Here is a 15,579-nt window from a genome sequence, read left to right on the forward strand (position 1 = left end):
TGCTATATTTTCAATTTAAATAGAAACAAGACCACTTTTGTCATGAACTTGAATATGATTGTTATGGCATGACATAAATAAGAATGATTACCAACAGAAGCACAAAAAAACTTCTGAGATTGTTGGGGATAAATGATAAAGATACAAACCCTATGAGCTCTGCACATGTGTGTGTGTGTAGAGAACATACAAATGAAAAGCAGTTATTTGCACAGTTTTGAACAGCATGTTAAGTAAACCTTATCACTCCATGTCACCAAGGTTGCCTGTCATGAATAATGGTTCAAGCATTTAACACTTGAGGAAAAAGAAGTGTTTGAAGTATGAGGCTAACTGATTATAATCTTCTGAGAGAATTTTTAAAAAGCTAAAACTGCAGGGGATGGTAAGCTTTATGGGTTATTTAATTTCTGCTTCTTAAGGACTAAATTGGAAGTCAAGCAGTTCTGCATTGGTTTTGTATTAAGAAATCTGCCTCTCCTTTGGGGAAATAGAAAGCAGTGAGAAAAGAAAAGAAAACTAAGAGATAAGACTTTAATAAAAAGGATAATTGTCACAGAATCTTCACGTAATAGATTCTGGTTTTTGAAACATTATATGAAGTTATCTAGAGCACTGTCATAAGGATAATGACCAGAGAAGATGAAAACTAATAACTTCAGAATAGTAAAGTAAGACTGAAGTAATATGTGGAACAGTCAGAACATCCAGGAGGTTCAGGGACACCATGACTCTGATCTGTTCAAATATTTCACACAGAAGCAGTGGCAATATCAAAGCCGTGTGTAAGAACATGCACAGGCTGAAAAAGAAACATAATTGATGTGGAAAAGCAATGGGAGAAAAAGACAATAGTCCGAAGTTCTCACCCTTTTCTCCTCAAGATAATAACTATGGAGTTTAAAAGTGGGACACTAAGAGTCAAGTTATCTGGCCTAAAGGTAGGCCCTCCATGAATACCTCAGATGTACAGCGTCCTGACTTTAACATTTTGTTTTACTGAAGCAAGGCAGGACACAAGTAGAAAAGTATATTATTATCATTCCAGGGTAAAAATGCTAACCATGAAAGTATGACAGGGAAGATATTGTTTCTACAATCCTCAGAAGCCACATGAAACCATAACATGGGAACACATGTCTGGAATTCTGAGAGGCAGAGACACGGAAGAATAATCTGCAAGCTTGAGGGGGAAATAGGCTGCAGAATTTGGCATTGCAGCAGAAAACAAGGAAGACTGTCTTAAAACAAGTGAATGAGAAAAATCAACCCTCAAAAGATATTCTCTGACCAACACACACACACACACACACACACACACACACACACACACACACTGTAGCATATATACATACACACACACTATGACATAAATGCACACATACACACACTATAGCATATATGTATGCATATACACTGTGGCATATATATACACACATGCACACATGCATAAACTATGGCATAAATGCATACACACTGTGGCATACATACTTGCACAATACACTGTGGCATATATGCAGGTAGGTATACACATACTATGGCATATACACATGCACAACACACTGTGGGATATATGCTTGCACACAAACATGCACAATAGTATACACATATGTGCACATGCTGTCACGTATATTCATGCACACACAATGGCATAAATGCAGGCACACAAAATGGCATTTATACATGCACAAACGTACATATACACACAGTGGCATATATGCATGCACTCCCACATACATTCACTGTTACATATATGCACGAACACACACCTAAGCATACACAAGCACATAATACAATATCAATTTTTAATTATATTTTTGACAAAGGAATGAGAAGGCATGCTAACTTTGAATAGAAATGCACTACTTTCATAATAATAAATGCCTGTTATCTAAAGATGACAGAGAGTTTTGTCTATTAGTTTCCTAGTTAGCTTTCTATTGCTGTGATAAAACACTGTGATCAAAAGCAACTTAGGTAGAGTATGTATTTACACTTTTGGGAACTAGTCTCCCCTGAGAAAGTCAGGACAGTCACTGGAGCATGGCAGGAACCTAGAGGTGAGCACTGACGTAGAAACTGTAGAGGAGCATGCTTCCAGGCTTCTCTTCCATCTTGCTCACCTGCTCTCTTACACAAGCAGGACCACTTGTCCTCAAGTGGTCCTCCCCATCATGAACTGGGCCCTTCTACATCAATCATTAATCAAGAAAATGCCCTATATTTAAGGTTCACTCTATGAGATGGAACCCATACCTGAAAATGCGCAGGTAGCCATAAGCTGAGACTAGAAAGGCCGTGGCGTAGTAAGTATTGTTCCACTAAAGAAATGTAGCTCTACAAGGAAGTCAGGACCACGAGGGGTGCTCCCACCCACTGAGATGGTGGGGTTGATCTAATCGGAGCTCACCAAGGCCAGCTGGACTGGGACTGAAAAAGCATGGGATAAAACCGGACTCCCTGAACACGGTGGACAATGAGGGCTGCTGAGAAGCCAAGGACAATGGCACTGGATTTGGATCCTACTACACATACTGGCTTTGGAGTGCTGGGCTAGCCTGTTTGGATGCTCACCTTCCTAGACCTGGATGGAGGGGGGAGGAACTTGGACTTCCCATAGGGCAGGGAACCCTTACTGCTCTTCGGACAGGAGAGGGAGGGGGAGTGGAGGGGGGAGGGGGAGGTAAATGGGAGGCGGAGAGGAGGCAGAAATTTTTATAATAATAAAAAAAAAGAAAAAAAGAAAATATTCATATTAAGAATAAAAAAAAAGAAATGTATCTCTATAGTGGCACTCTGCTACACTCACAGACCACTGTCTTGCTCCGTCATCATTAGAGTAGCATCTTCCTGCAGTAGATGGGAACAAATACAGAGGCCCACATCCAGAAAATGTGCTAGACTGACAAACCTTGAAACACTTAGTCCTAACTGGTACATCTCCATCAAACCCGTGTCCTCAGGACTGAGGAAGAACGACTATAGAGCCAGTGGGGATGGAGGACACTGAGGAAACAATGCCTTCCTGACACAGCAGGACTGATTCACACATGAACCCACAGACAGTGGCGCCATGCACAGGGCCTGCCTTCTTCCAAGACAGATGGGGCCACAGTGCTAACAGGGAGAAGTGGCCATGATCCCTAGCCCAGAAGCTATCCTCACTTGGCAACTGCTCACAAAGAAAGCTTAGTTTGCTCCAGTGGAGTTTCTGTGAGTATACAAGACACACTCAAGGGCAGACCTATGCCCAGCTCATAACAAACTCAGTGGTATTTTGAGAGACATATTGCTTGTAATGGTTGGTCTAAGCATTTTCTTTTACCCTACAGATATTTTGTTTATATATTATGGTTTCTGATTTTGTGTTTTTATGGGTTTCCTGTGTGTGTACATGTGCATATGGTGTATGTGTGTGTATATATGCAGGAATGTGTCTCAGTGTGTACATGTGCATATTGTGTGTGTGTGTGTGTGCAGGAATGTATCACAGTGTGTACATGTGCATATTGTGTGTGTGTGTGCAGGAATGTGTCTCAGTGTGTACATGTGCATATTGTGTGTGTGTGTGTGCAGGAATGTGTCTCAGTGTGTACATGTGCATAATGTGTGTGAAGTAATGTGTCTCAGTGTGTACATGTGTATATTGTGTGTGTGTCTGTGTGTGTGTGCAGGAATGTGTCTCAGTGTGTACATGTGCATAATGTGTGTGTGAAGTAATGTGTCTCAGTGTGTATATGTGCATATTGTGTGTGTGTGTGCAGGAATGTATCTCAGTGTGTACATGTGCATATTGTGTGTGTGTGTGTGCAGGAATGTGTCTCAGTGTGTACATGTGCATAATGTGTGTGTGAAGTAATGTGTCTCAGTGTGTACATGTGCATATTGTGTGTCTGTGTTTAGGAATGTGTCTCAGTGTGTACATGTGCATATTGTGTGTCTGTGTGCAGGAATGTGTCTCAGTGTGTACATGTGCATATTGTGTGTCTGTGTTTAGGAATGTGTCTCAGTGTGTACATGTGCATATTGTGTGTCTGTGTGCAGGAATGTGTCTCAGTGTGTACATGTGCATATTTTGTGTGTGTGTGTGTGTGTGTGTGTGTGTGTGTGTGTGCAGGAATGTGTCTCAGTATGTACATGTGCATATTGTGTGTGTGCAGAAATGTGTCTCAGTGTTTACATGTGCATATTGTGTGTGTGTGTGTAGGAATGTGTCTCAGTGTGTACATGTGCATATTGTGTGTCTGTGTTTAGGAATGTGTCTCAATGTGTACATGTGCATATTGTGTGTCTGTGTTTAGGAATGTGTCTCAGTGTGTACATGTGCATATTGTGTGTCTGTGTGCAGGAATGTGTCTCAGTGTGTACATGTGCATATTGTGTGTGTGTGTGTGTGTGTGTGTGTGTGCAGGAATGTGTCTCAGTGTGTTCATGTGCATGTTGTGTGTGTGTGCGCGTGTGCACGTAGGAATGTGTCAGTGTGCACATGTGCTTCTCATGCTTTTTATTTGTTCTTTCTTCCTTTCCTTTTCTCTATTTGTTTTGTTCTGATCTAGTCTGTTTGCTTTTGGCCTGTTTGTTTTCTAAAGAGAGAAAGAAGGAATGGATCTGTAAGGATGGGGAGGTAGGGAGGATTTGGGATGGGGAAACTGATAGGAATGTATTACATAAAAATCTATTTCAATCAAAAAAAGAAAGCTCTTCAAACTTGCCTACAGGAGGAATTTTCTCAACAGAGGGTTCTCTCCCCAAATGCCTCTAGTTTATGCCAAGTCAGGATAATTAATTTATTGAATACTGGGACCAAAGTATCACAAAATACTTGTTATAGACTATTTATAACTTATATGATAAAAGCAAAACATAATGAATGCTAAATACAACTTAAGTATTATAATAGGACAAATACTTAAAATAAGTAAAGAGAACCTTCATTCAATAATGTCCCCTTCACCTCTCTTCACCTCATCCCATGTACATCACAGTTGACAGGAGATAAGTGCTCAGTGGTTCCAAACAGAAGCCCTTACAATTAAAAGATGCATGGAACATACAAATCAGAGCCAGAAAAATTGGTATCTATCAAACTTTGAAAACAAATTTAAAGACAATGTAAGTATTAATAAAACATTTATATTATAAATGATAAGTTTCTCATACCTGGAACGCTGCACAGAAATTCCCAGAGCTGTTCTTCTTCCATGTAGCTCATGAAAACATGTCCAAATGTTTGTGGAGACAGGTGACAATGGTACAGAACCTTGAAGATGGCTTCGACCACACTGCAGCCATCCTTCTGGCCTTTCTCTATGCCAGGAGCTTGTTCTAGAAAAGAGTGATAATGTGGGAATATGTGGGTGTGATCATACTCTCATCCCTTCCCTGCATATCACCCTGTGACACACTCCTGTTTACTATTTGCACTTGAGGAACACAGTCTCTTGAGGGCTACAATCATCGACTTCATGGTTTCAGATGTATCTGGGGATAGCTATGGAAAGAATACCCGTAAGAAGGATCATAAGAGGTTCATTTCAAGAGGAAAGATCGGTTTTCCTGTATGTTGTAATTCTTTTTCCCCTTAAGGAAACATTTTTGTCTGTATTTCTCATTTAAAAATCATGCAGATTCAGGATATATGTTTAAAATCTAGATAGCTCAGAGCACTAAAAGTGTACCATGGAAAATCCATTTGATTTTTGAATCATGCAATCAATTATGAAAAACAAATTATATTTCCTAAATATAATGTCACTATCATTTCAGAATGAAGCAATTTTTCAGTTAGTGCCTTGATTAAACATTATGAGTAATTACACAACAACAAAGCTATGTTAATTGTCCTTGTCACCTCCTCTGTCTCCATTACGGCTTTAAAGATCAGAAATCAGAGAAAAGGCACCACTGAATTTATATGATACAAGGAACTGAAAAATAATTCCTATTTTTCATGTATAATATACAGCTGTATCACAAGAAACAAGAGTATTATTGAGTTAAAGACAGTATCAACTCATATCTCTTAATATTTTTAATATATTCTATTAATATAATCTAGGGTCATTGGTAATGAGAACATTTCCTTATTCTTGTTCATTTGAAAGCTTATCACTTTTATTTTACAATTTTATTTCTTACTTTTGCTTTTAAGAGCCCATTTGTACCTAAAAATTAAGAAGTAATACCATAGATTTTACACAAAAAGCACATGCTAGTTTTTCTTTATATCAATTTCAACCAAATTAACTTTACTTAAATAGTCATCATTGTCCATCCCTGTCTCCTTTGTCTTCTACTCCTAGTACACACAGTTTGTCTCGAGGGACACTAACTCTGTTACCTACCTGGGGTAGGCATGCATACAAGGCCTGGCTGGTCAGGCCTGACACCCCTCATCAGCTATGATCAGTTCAGAGATGGGCAGGTAGCCAACAGGAAACTTCCTCAAGAATTTGGCTGTAATAATTGGTGAGTGGTGTTCTTTTGACTATATTTGATACACTGGTAGAGTAGCTGGCATTTGCTTTCTCATTTGGGGAAGAATGTTACTAAAAATTAATCTGCTACAGTAAGAACCAGAAATCAGACCACTTTTATCAGAAGCATCTGTTCAACTGAAAAGGATTCATTTGCTGTGTCATTTAAATGTGCTTTCCCATTTCCTTTTCCTTCATCAATCTAGAATGTTGTCCTCTAAAGGACTGTGAAATGCTATCTTCAGGACATGGCAAAGCCATTAAATAATGATCTCACATCAACGACTGTCTCCTATATGGGGCCATGTTTAAGACCTGTCAAGCATTCATCATTGCCAGGAGGGTTACACAGGTCCATAACCCTCCCTACTGAACTATTGGCTACCAATGGATTCTGAGGTAGAGGAAGTCATTGCTTTCAGTTGTGAACACAGTGATGAGCCTACAAGGCTACAATAAATAGATCTAAATTTATGGTTACACAGGAGGCATGGTGGGTCCCAAAACAGATGCAGATGAAGGAATAGAACTTGTAGAGAGGAGGGGGAATTGACAGGTCAGACAGGGTCGGGGAGAAGGTAATCAGAATGTACTTTATATATGCATGGAGTTATTAAAGAACAAATTTAACAAAAGTTAAGTCATTTTCGAAAAAAATGTTCTCATATATGTATATATGCATTTACATACATACATTTATATGTAATATATACATGCATACACATACACATACAGAGGGAGAGAGAATGAGAGAGGGGGGGTTGTATTGTAGTTATAATAACTAAGCCTGGGCACCTCACTGTTTCTGATCTCTGCATTTTGACAAGTTGTGCATTTCCAAAGTTCCATAGTTGCTTCTCTCTCTCTCTCTCTCTCTCTCTCTCTCTCTCTCTCTCTCTCTCTCTCTCTCTCTCTCTCTCTCTCTCTCTCTCTCTCTCTCTCTCTCTCTCTCTGTGTGTGTGTGTGTATGTGTGTACCAACAGGGTGGTAATACTTCTCCCAAAAGCATAGACAACATAAGAAAATTCCCACTACTCAGTATCACACAAGAGAAATCTCCCTTCCTACAGTTACCTTTATGCACACGGATGACCGAAGCTCTCACCCCTCATCAAAGCTTTCCCCCAGCAGATCAAGGATAGATACTATGCAGAACTAAGTAGTCACAATGTAGAAAATAAGTGACAGGGTGTCCAGCCCCAGTTAGTACACCTAGAATAGGTTCAGGATCCTCACAGTAAATGGGGTGGGAGAATTGAGGATGAGAAGGCAGCAGTTATACTGGGAGATAACATCTTCCAGTCCTGACAGGCAAGGTGCAGCCATGAAATGTCAGCAAGACGGTTACCAGAACAAGACCTGCACAGTTCCACACTGCTCACCTACCAATGTGCATGGGGAAAGTTTCACAAGCCCCCACCCCAGACAAAGAGCTATAGACAATCAATGACTTCTGAGAAAGAGAATCAGTTTTTTTTTCTTTCTTTCTTTTTTTTTTTTTGGTTTCTTTTTTTTTATTTTTTCTCATGGTTTATTTTTTTTTATATTTAAAAATTTCCATCTCCTTCCCTCCTCCTCCCCCCTCCCTCCGCTCCTCCTCCCCCTTCCCTCCCCTTCCCTCCACCCATACCTCCCCTCCCTCCCTCTCAAGGCCAAGGAGCCATCAGGGTTCCCCACTCTATGCTAAGTCCAAGGTCCTCCCAACTCCCCGCAGGTCCAGGAAGGTGATCGACCAAGCTGAGAAGGCTCCCACAGAGCCCGTCCATGCAGAAGAATCAGAGCCCAGCGCCATTGTCCTTTGCTTCTCAGTCAGCCCCCGCTGTTGGCCACATTCAGAGAGACGGGTTTGGTCACATGATCCATCAGTCCCATTCCAACTGGAGATGGTGATCTCCCTTGAGCTAGCTCCTTGCTTAAGTTATCCAATCCTAAGTGGTCAGTTCTAAACACTTGCACATATGAGTAACAGTAGATGAACTCAATAGCTTTTACACCACACACATACATGATGTGCCTATATATTTAAAGAAAACGAGGTCTCCAATTTTAGAAGCAGTTGCAGGGAACTGGAAGAGTTGTATGTGACAGAGGAGTGCTAAATGATGCAAATACAGTACTCATGTATAAAATTCTCAAAATTAATATTCTTTTTTTTTTTGGTTTTTCAAGACAGGGTTTCCCTGTAGTTTCTAGTGCCTGTCCTGGAACTAGCTCTTGTAGACCACGCTGGCCTTGAACTCAGAGATCCGCCTGCCTCTGCCTCCCGAGTGCTGGGATTAAAGGCGTGCGCCACCACCACCCGGCAAAATTAATATTCTTATATGTCAGTCACTGGTAAAGATTTGAGGGGCTTGGGCTTTGGCTTCTTGGTATTCACTGTGTGAGCAGGCATATGTATGTTGGGTGATAGGCACACATGAAATCATGAAAACAATGTACAAATGTACAACTGTCATTCCTGCTTGTGTCTGTTGTCCTCACATAAATGGTACTAACATCCTATTTCATTCTTTTCAAATTTTGTTTTCCTTAATGGAAACGAGTGTTTTGCCTGTATGTATGTATATCTGTGCACCACTTGCATGCCTGATGCCTGCTGAGGCCGGAAGAGAAAACAGATGCCCTAGAACTGGAGTTACAGATGGCACGACCTGTTATATGAGTGATAGGAACTTCCCCATCCACTAGGCCAGGCAGGAGAGGTCCAAACAGCCCAGATGTGTTTAGGGCTGTGTCTCTGGAACCTAGTAAAGGCCATGGCCTTTTCCCAAGGCCACATTGTTTTATTTTCCTTTTGATTTTCCCCGTATACCCTTGCAGTATTCTTGTGCAATCTCTCATTCAGATAGTCTCCTAGACCTTGCAAGAAAACTTTCCTTGGGTTGACTTTCTTTAACTTACCTTTTGAGGGGTGGGAGACCCATGTTATTTTGCTGCTGTTTGATGGAAGAGGGGCATGAGTGAGGCTCATGTATGACAAGATAGAATTGAGCATAATTAAATTGTTTTACCATTTTTTGTCTTACTGTTTGTTTGAAATCGAGCTACTTGTAAGGCTAGTCCCAGGTTCAGGACACAGTACTCCCGAGCATGGTAAACTGCCATTTGGGGAAACAGGAGTCATCTAGGCGTCTCAGCTTCTCTCCTGAAGCAGGGAACAGGAGTCTGACACTGCAGAAGTCCGTATCCATACCAGAAGGAAAGGAAAGCCCTCCTTTCTGAAGATACAGGCACATGGGGAAGCTAAATGAGCATCAGGAGGTTACTGAGGTTAACTCCTGTGAGGCCACATTCTTCTTCCGTCACACCCAACAACTGTGCATCACATCACACAGTTACACATCATTCACTTCTTGTTCCTGCGTGGCATACGGCAGTTCACAGCCACCTATAATTCTAGGTTAATGTGATAGGACTTTTTGTTTTTGCCTCTATAGGTGCCTGCTTGCAGATGGTATAAAAAAACTTATGCAGACTGACATAAATAAATAAAAAGTCAGAAACACGCAGGTTACCCTGTTTCCGTTGATCTTACTTACTGAAGGCCAGTGCAGCAATATTTATGGTAAACAAATGTCTGTCGTCGAGTTGGCTGGAATTTCCTTATAGATGCCTCAGGTATAAACCTCACAGTGGGAGAAGGGGGACATTACTTCTCCTTGCTGCTGTTCCTCCTTCTCTTCCAAATGCAGGTATATTCCTTTCCTTCATTTTTCCCCTTTTCTTTTCTTCTGCCTCTGGGTAAGACATTGGTTTATCCAATATAAAATTCTTTAGGTATGTCTTTATAATGTCTTCAGTAGTGAACGAAATGAAAATTGATGAGGTCGACTCAGAAGGCAGAGGTAGGAAGATGGATGTAAGTGAGATCAGCCAGCCAGGGTTACAGACAAGACTATGTCAGAAAAGAAAAGGAGAAGAGAAGAGGAGAAGAGAAGAGAAGAGAAGAGAAGAGAAGAGAAGAGAAGAGAAGAGAAGAGAAGAGAAGAGAAGAGAAGAGAAGAAGGGTAGGGTAGGGGAGGGGAGGGAAGGGGAGGGGAGAGAAGAGAAAGGAGAGGAGAGGAGAGAAGAGGGGAGGGGAGGGGAGAGAGAAGAGGAGAGAGGAGAGGAGAGGAAAGGAGAGGAGAGGAGAGGAGAGGAGAGGAGAGGGGAGGAGAGGAGAGGAGAAGAGAGAAAAGAGATCAAATTAAAAAATCAGCAAGTTCTGTGTACCTAAAGCATCATTGTGTAAATGTATGTCATTCACTTTGTCATTTGCAATGAATAATTTTACTCAGGAGAAATCCTCTAATATGACACCATCTGCCTTGTCCTGTCTCTCTCATTGTCTTTCACAGTCAGTCAATCACTTTGGTACCTTCTCCACCCTTCTTGTCCTCCACACTAGGGAAGGAGTCCCAAGCCAGGAACACTGGTTGAATTATCCAGTGTTTTGTTGTTTTTTTCTTTTGTGGTATGCCTGACTATGAGCACTTTCCTTTTAACCATGATTTTCCTTTAATTAAGACAGACTTTACCAAGGCAAGACAAGTTGGTTTTTCAGACAAAGTAGTGCATTGGAAAGTGGTCAGTAGGGAGCTGGGGGAAGACAGGGATTGGACTCGGCACTTCAGTACTGGCATGTTTGAAGTCACGTTCTTTGACCCTGTACCTACCAGCAATGATACCCAGTAATAAAGCTGCTACTTTAACTTCCATCTATTCCATCAATACTTTATGAAGTAAAACGAATATAAGATTTTGAACCAGACCCCCTTTGATAATGCATGAAGAGAGTGCACACCATCTTCAGCTCCTTTCTTCAGCTGAACTTGTTACTGCTTCAGAAAAGGATGCGCATCAGGAGGGTGTTTACGCAGCTAAGACAGAGTTAACCTCAATTACGCACCAGCGTTTGCTCTCCAAGGATGTATACCTTTTACTTTCTCTAAGATGATAGTGAAAAGCTCCTGCTGACTCACTGTGGGACTTGGCAGAAATGTTATAGAAAAGTGAGCCATGTGCTCAGGGATGCTGAATCAACCAGACAGTAACAGCACTGAAGAAAAGAGGCTAAGATGTTAGGTGAGAAATGTAAGGGCAGAACATACAGCATTCAGAACAAGGAAATCCAAAACAGCAGATCAAAATAAACCAGCCATGGCAGGGGAGGGCAATAGCACGTAAAAATAACTTTAAGGAAAGTATATAATTTCAGTGTCACAACAGAACTCACTATGAAAAACAAGATGAAATTGAATCTGATGGGAGTTAGTTTAATAATACTGCATTAAAACTCACTCCCCCCCCCGGACCCTATCTGAGAACAACACCCCAAGTTGTAATTATAGCTGAGCTTCTCTGATTTCTATTCATTTACTTTATAAGGTATGTGCTTTCCACTTTTCACCAGCAATCAAACCCCTGGAAACTGAGGTATATGAAGGTAATCTCCATGTGCTCATGGTGACAGTTGCATTTACAGCCTCTAACAGTGCCTAATACTACTTGATGCTCTCTAAATAGAGAACTCAGTTATAAAATCAAGTGGATCATTTCCAGAAACTCATCTTTTAGAAAAAAGACTCATCTCAGAAAGTATTGTGTTATCTTTTTAATTCACACAAAATAATAGACTTTCAGAAAATAATGGCACTTCTTTCCTTTAAAAAAGGAACACTTGAAAAATCATGTGGAAAAATTATACTTCTCTGCATGTGTTTCCATATTTGCACAGTAGCCCTAAAAATTCAAGGTCACAAATGAACTGATATGTTAGATCACATTGAGTCGCTAAGGAGAAAGATGCTGCAAAAACTCCTAACAGGAGCACTCGTAGTCTGATGCCCAATCCCACTACACATCAGTGTAGAAGTACATTAACTACCAAAGAACGCCTAGTTCCTGTAGTCATATTAGACATTTTAAGTACCCTTAAAAAGACGGAATGCAAAATATCAGAGTCACTGTCAAGCAAGATTAGGTCTGATTCTCCTTGTGTGAAATATAGCAAAATCCATACTGCTGATGTCCCAAACTATTTGTGAAAAAGTAATAAGAAAATTTGAAACCATTTATTTTACCTAGTTTTCATCTACGTGACAGCTGCTAGGGAAATACATTGCTAGGCACATAGACATCCAAAAGAAGGGAAACTTCATCTTCTACTATTTTATGATGATAGTTGGCGATCTCCTACTGTGTTTGGCAGAGGTCAAACTCAGATCAAGTCTTTGAGCTTTCAGAACAATTTTTTTTTTCCTGCTGTAGTGTAAGTACATTCTATCTGCAAGGTGTGCAGTCTGAACCTGGGCAGAAAATGGAGATCAAATGGTGAACTGTCTCTGCCTCTTGCACCTCCCAGGGGCTCTGCTGCTCAACAACCTGTGGGCACCATTAGCAGGAGCAACATCACCTGGAGCCTGTCAAAAGCCAAAAGCCAATGAATTGGAATCTCTAACCTTAACAGCATTCTCAGTTCCAGGTGCTTGTGCCTCAACAACAAAACTTGATTGATATGACAGTACTGCCACCACCCATCAGCATCACTACCCACATCTCTGTAGATGGAGCCCACCCTGGATGATAGCTGTTTCTGAGACCATACGGATTCTCTGGAGTCCACTGATGTCTCCAGGCTAGTACATTAGTCATTCCCAGAAAGGACCTTGAAAAACACTAGTACAAAAACACAGAGGTACTCCATACTGCTCTCAGTGAGAACATGTTACAAATCCAATGTAAAAAACATTGATCAATTAGAGACCTGTAGTGCAATTGTTGTTATTGCAAATGCAGCCAATGACGTCAGGGTTAGGTGAACTAAGAATATGGAGAAGGAGCCCATTTTCACATTAAGGCATTTCCTAGAATGGGGCTCTGATTATACCTAGGAAGTGGTGTGTGTGTACCACAACAAAACACTAAGCTAGCTTCTGCCATAATGTTTGATATTAGAATATCAGGAAATTATACTACATGACAAGAGGATTTGAACTGATTCATCTACTTTAGGTCAACTGCTGAGCACTAGTACCAGCCAAACGTTAGCTAGCAGTCTTTCCAGATTAATTTCTTGGTTATTGCTGGACATTTTGTAATCTTGCAAAGCATACTATGTCAATTATCTGTTTTGTGATTGCTGAGTGCTCCCTAGAATTCCTCAGCACTGTAACTTGCTATGCATTCTGTAACTTTATTTGATCCCTTGTGGTTTGGAGGGCCGATGCACAGACTCCTGAAGCCAGGTACAAGGGTCCAATACTGCACTGCTACCTATTAGCTGAGCAGCTTAGCTTTCTCTGTCTTGGTTTTTTCTTTTGTTAAATGGAGTGTACTAACACACAGTAGTATCATGAGGAGTCAGTGAGAAAACTCATTTAAAGCTTTTAAAACCAATGCCTGGGGCATGTTAAATACTACATATTTGATAGACTGCTATTACCTTATGGTGGAATATCACCAGAAGCTAAGATGAGTCACTGGGGATTATGTTGGAGACACCAAGCAAAGAAAGGCATGTTCGTCTTACTTCATTCAAATATGGCTTAGCAGCAAAAGCCTCCCAAACAACAACTGGGAAACTGCCAAATATTTTGTTCTTTTGATGCTACATGTAAAAGCTTTGCAGGCCACAGGGTCTCAGCAAAACATATGTGTCTGTGTGTGTGTCTCTGTATACACATATATGTATGTAAAGGCTTTGCATTGTTTCTAATACAAACACGATATATACTTATATGTATATAACATACATATACATTTACATATAAAAACAGGCTTTGCCATTGTTTCAAACACAGTATACTTGGCCCAAAACTTTTCTTGATAACCATATAATATAAAATCAGAAACATTTCAAATTGGAATGGTATCTTCAGCTTTCAGTTGAAAATGTCTTATCAGACATTTTATATTATAAATCTATCTATGTATCTATGTATGTATGTATGTATGTATGTATCTATCTATCTATCTATCTAATCTCAATATAATATTTTCTGAGCCAACATAAAATTAAAGTTTTTAGGTAAGCCAGAAAGAAATTACTTATGAAGATGTCTCATGAGAAGCCAAGAATCATTTTGTTTAATTAATGTTTTGCTTTTATAAGCATATGATCAAACACATAATTTCTATAAAAATTAGTACAAATTTACTTTTATGGACATTATTACAATAATTAATAAATTCTATAAATATGATGTTTCTAACTTAAAGTGACAAGAATTCAACAGGAGCTTTGTAACATGAATGGGCCTGCTCATTGGGGTTTCTGTTCTGCCCGGTACCTCACCACCAGCAAGCCCCAAAGAAAATCACACAGAGATCTCCATAATTTATAAAACTGATTGGCCCATTATTTCAGTCTTCTTATTAGCTCTTGTAGCTTATATTATCCCATTATTCTTATCTGTTAGCCACATGGCTCCGTACCTTTCAGCTGGGCAGGTTACATCTTCCTTCTCGGTGGTCTGGGCTGGAATGGCAGGAATGCGCTTCCTCCTTCCTAGCATTTTCCTCGCCGCCCCACCTCTACTTCCTGTCTGGTTGACCCACCTATACTTCCTGCCTGACCAATCAATGTTTATTTAAAACATGATTGAGAGAATACAAACAATCACCCATACCACTTCTCCCACTTTTTTTGATGTGATAAAATGATTTTATTTTTTCTCCAGTTTATTTATTTTTTATTAAAAATTGCCATCTCCTCCCCTCCTCCTCCCCCTTCCCTCCCCTCCCCTCCACCCATACCCCCACTCCCTCCCTCTCCAGGACAAAGAGCCATCAGGGTTCTCTACACTATGTTGAGTCCAAGGTCCTCCCAACTCCCTCCAGGTCCAGGAAGGTGAGCAACCAAACTGACAAGGCTCACACAGAGCCCGTCCTTGTCGTAGAGACCAAGCCCATCGCCATTGTCCTTGGCTTCTCGGTCAGCCTCCATCATCAGCCACTTTCAGAGTCTGATTTGGTCAGATGTTCCATCAGTCCCATTCCAACTGGACTTGGTGATCTCCCGTTAGTTCTATCCCACCGTCTCCATGGGTGAACGCACCCCTCATGGATGTACTCACTCATAATCAGTTTCTAGCCATAATTAAAGGACATCAAGCCTATAATT

At 40.6% G+C, this 15,579-nt stretch overlaps 1 protein-coding gene across 5 annotated transcripts in view; it reads right to left on the reverse strand.

Annotated features, from left to right (window-relative positions):
• The window catches only part of Kiaa0825 (KIAA0825 ortholog), a 471,157-nt gene that overhangs the window by 261,966 nt on the left and 193,612 nt on the right, over positions 1-15,579 (reverse strand). For 4 of the 5 annotated variants that reach the window (XR_005284771.1, XM_038324188.1, XM_038324189.1 and 1 more), the window contains exon 15: positions 5,161-5,325. Coding sequence is in view for 3 of the 5 variants with exons in the window: in XM_038324188.1 (XP_038180116.1) it covers positions 5,161-5,325 (165 nt within the window). In the remaining 2 variants the exon portion in view is untranslated. Of the gene's footprint in view, positions 1-5,160; positions 5,326-15,579 lie in introns of those variants that run through there. The other variant, XM_038324191.1, reaches the window with a different exon arrangement.

Source organism: Arvicola amphibius, chromosome 3 (genome assembly GCF_903992535.2).
Source record: "Arvicola amphibius chromosome 3, mArvAmp1.2, whole genome shotgun sequence".
NCBI classification, from domain to species: Eukaryota; Metazoa; Chordata; class Mammalia; order Rodentia; family Cricetidae; genus Arvicola; species Arvicola amphibius.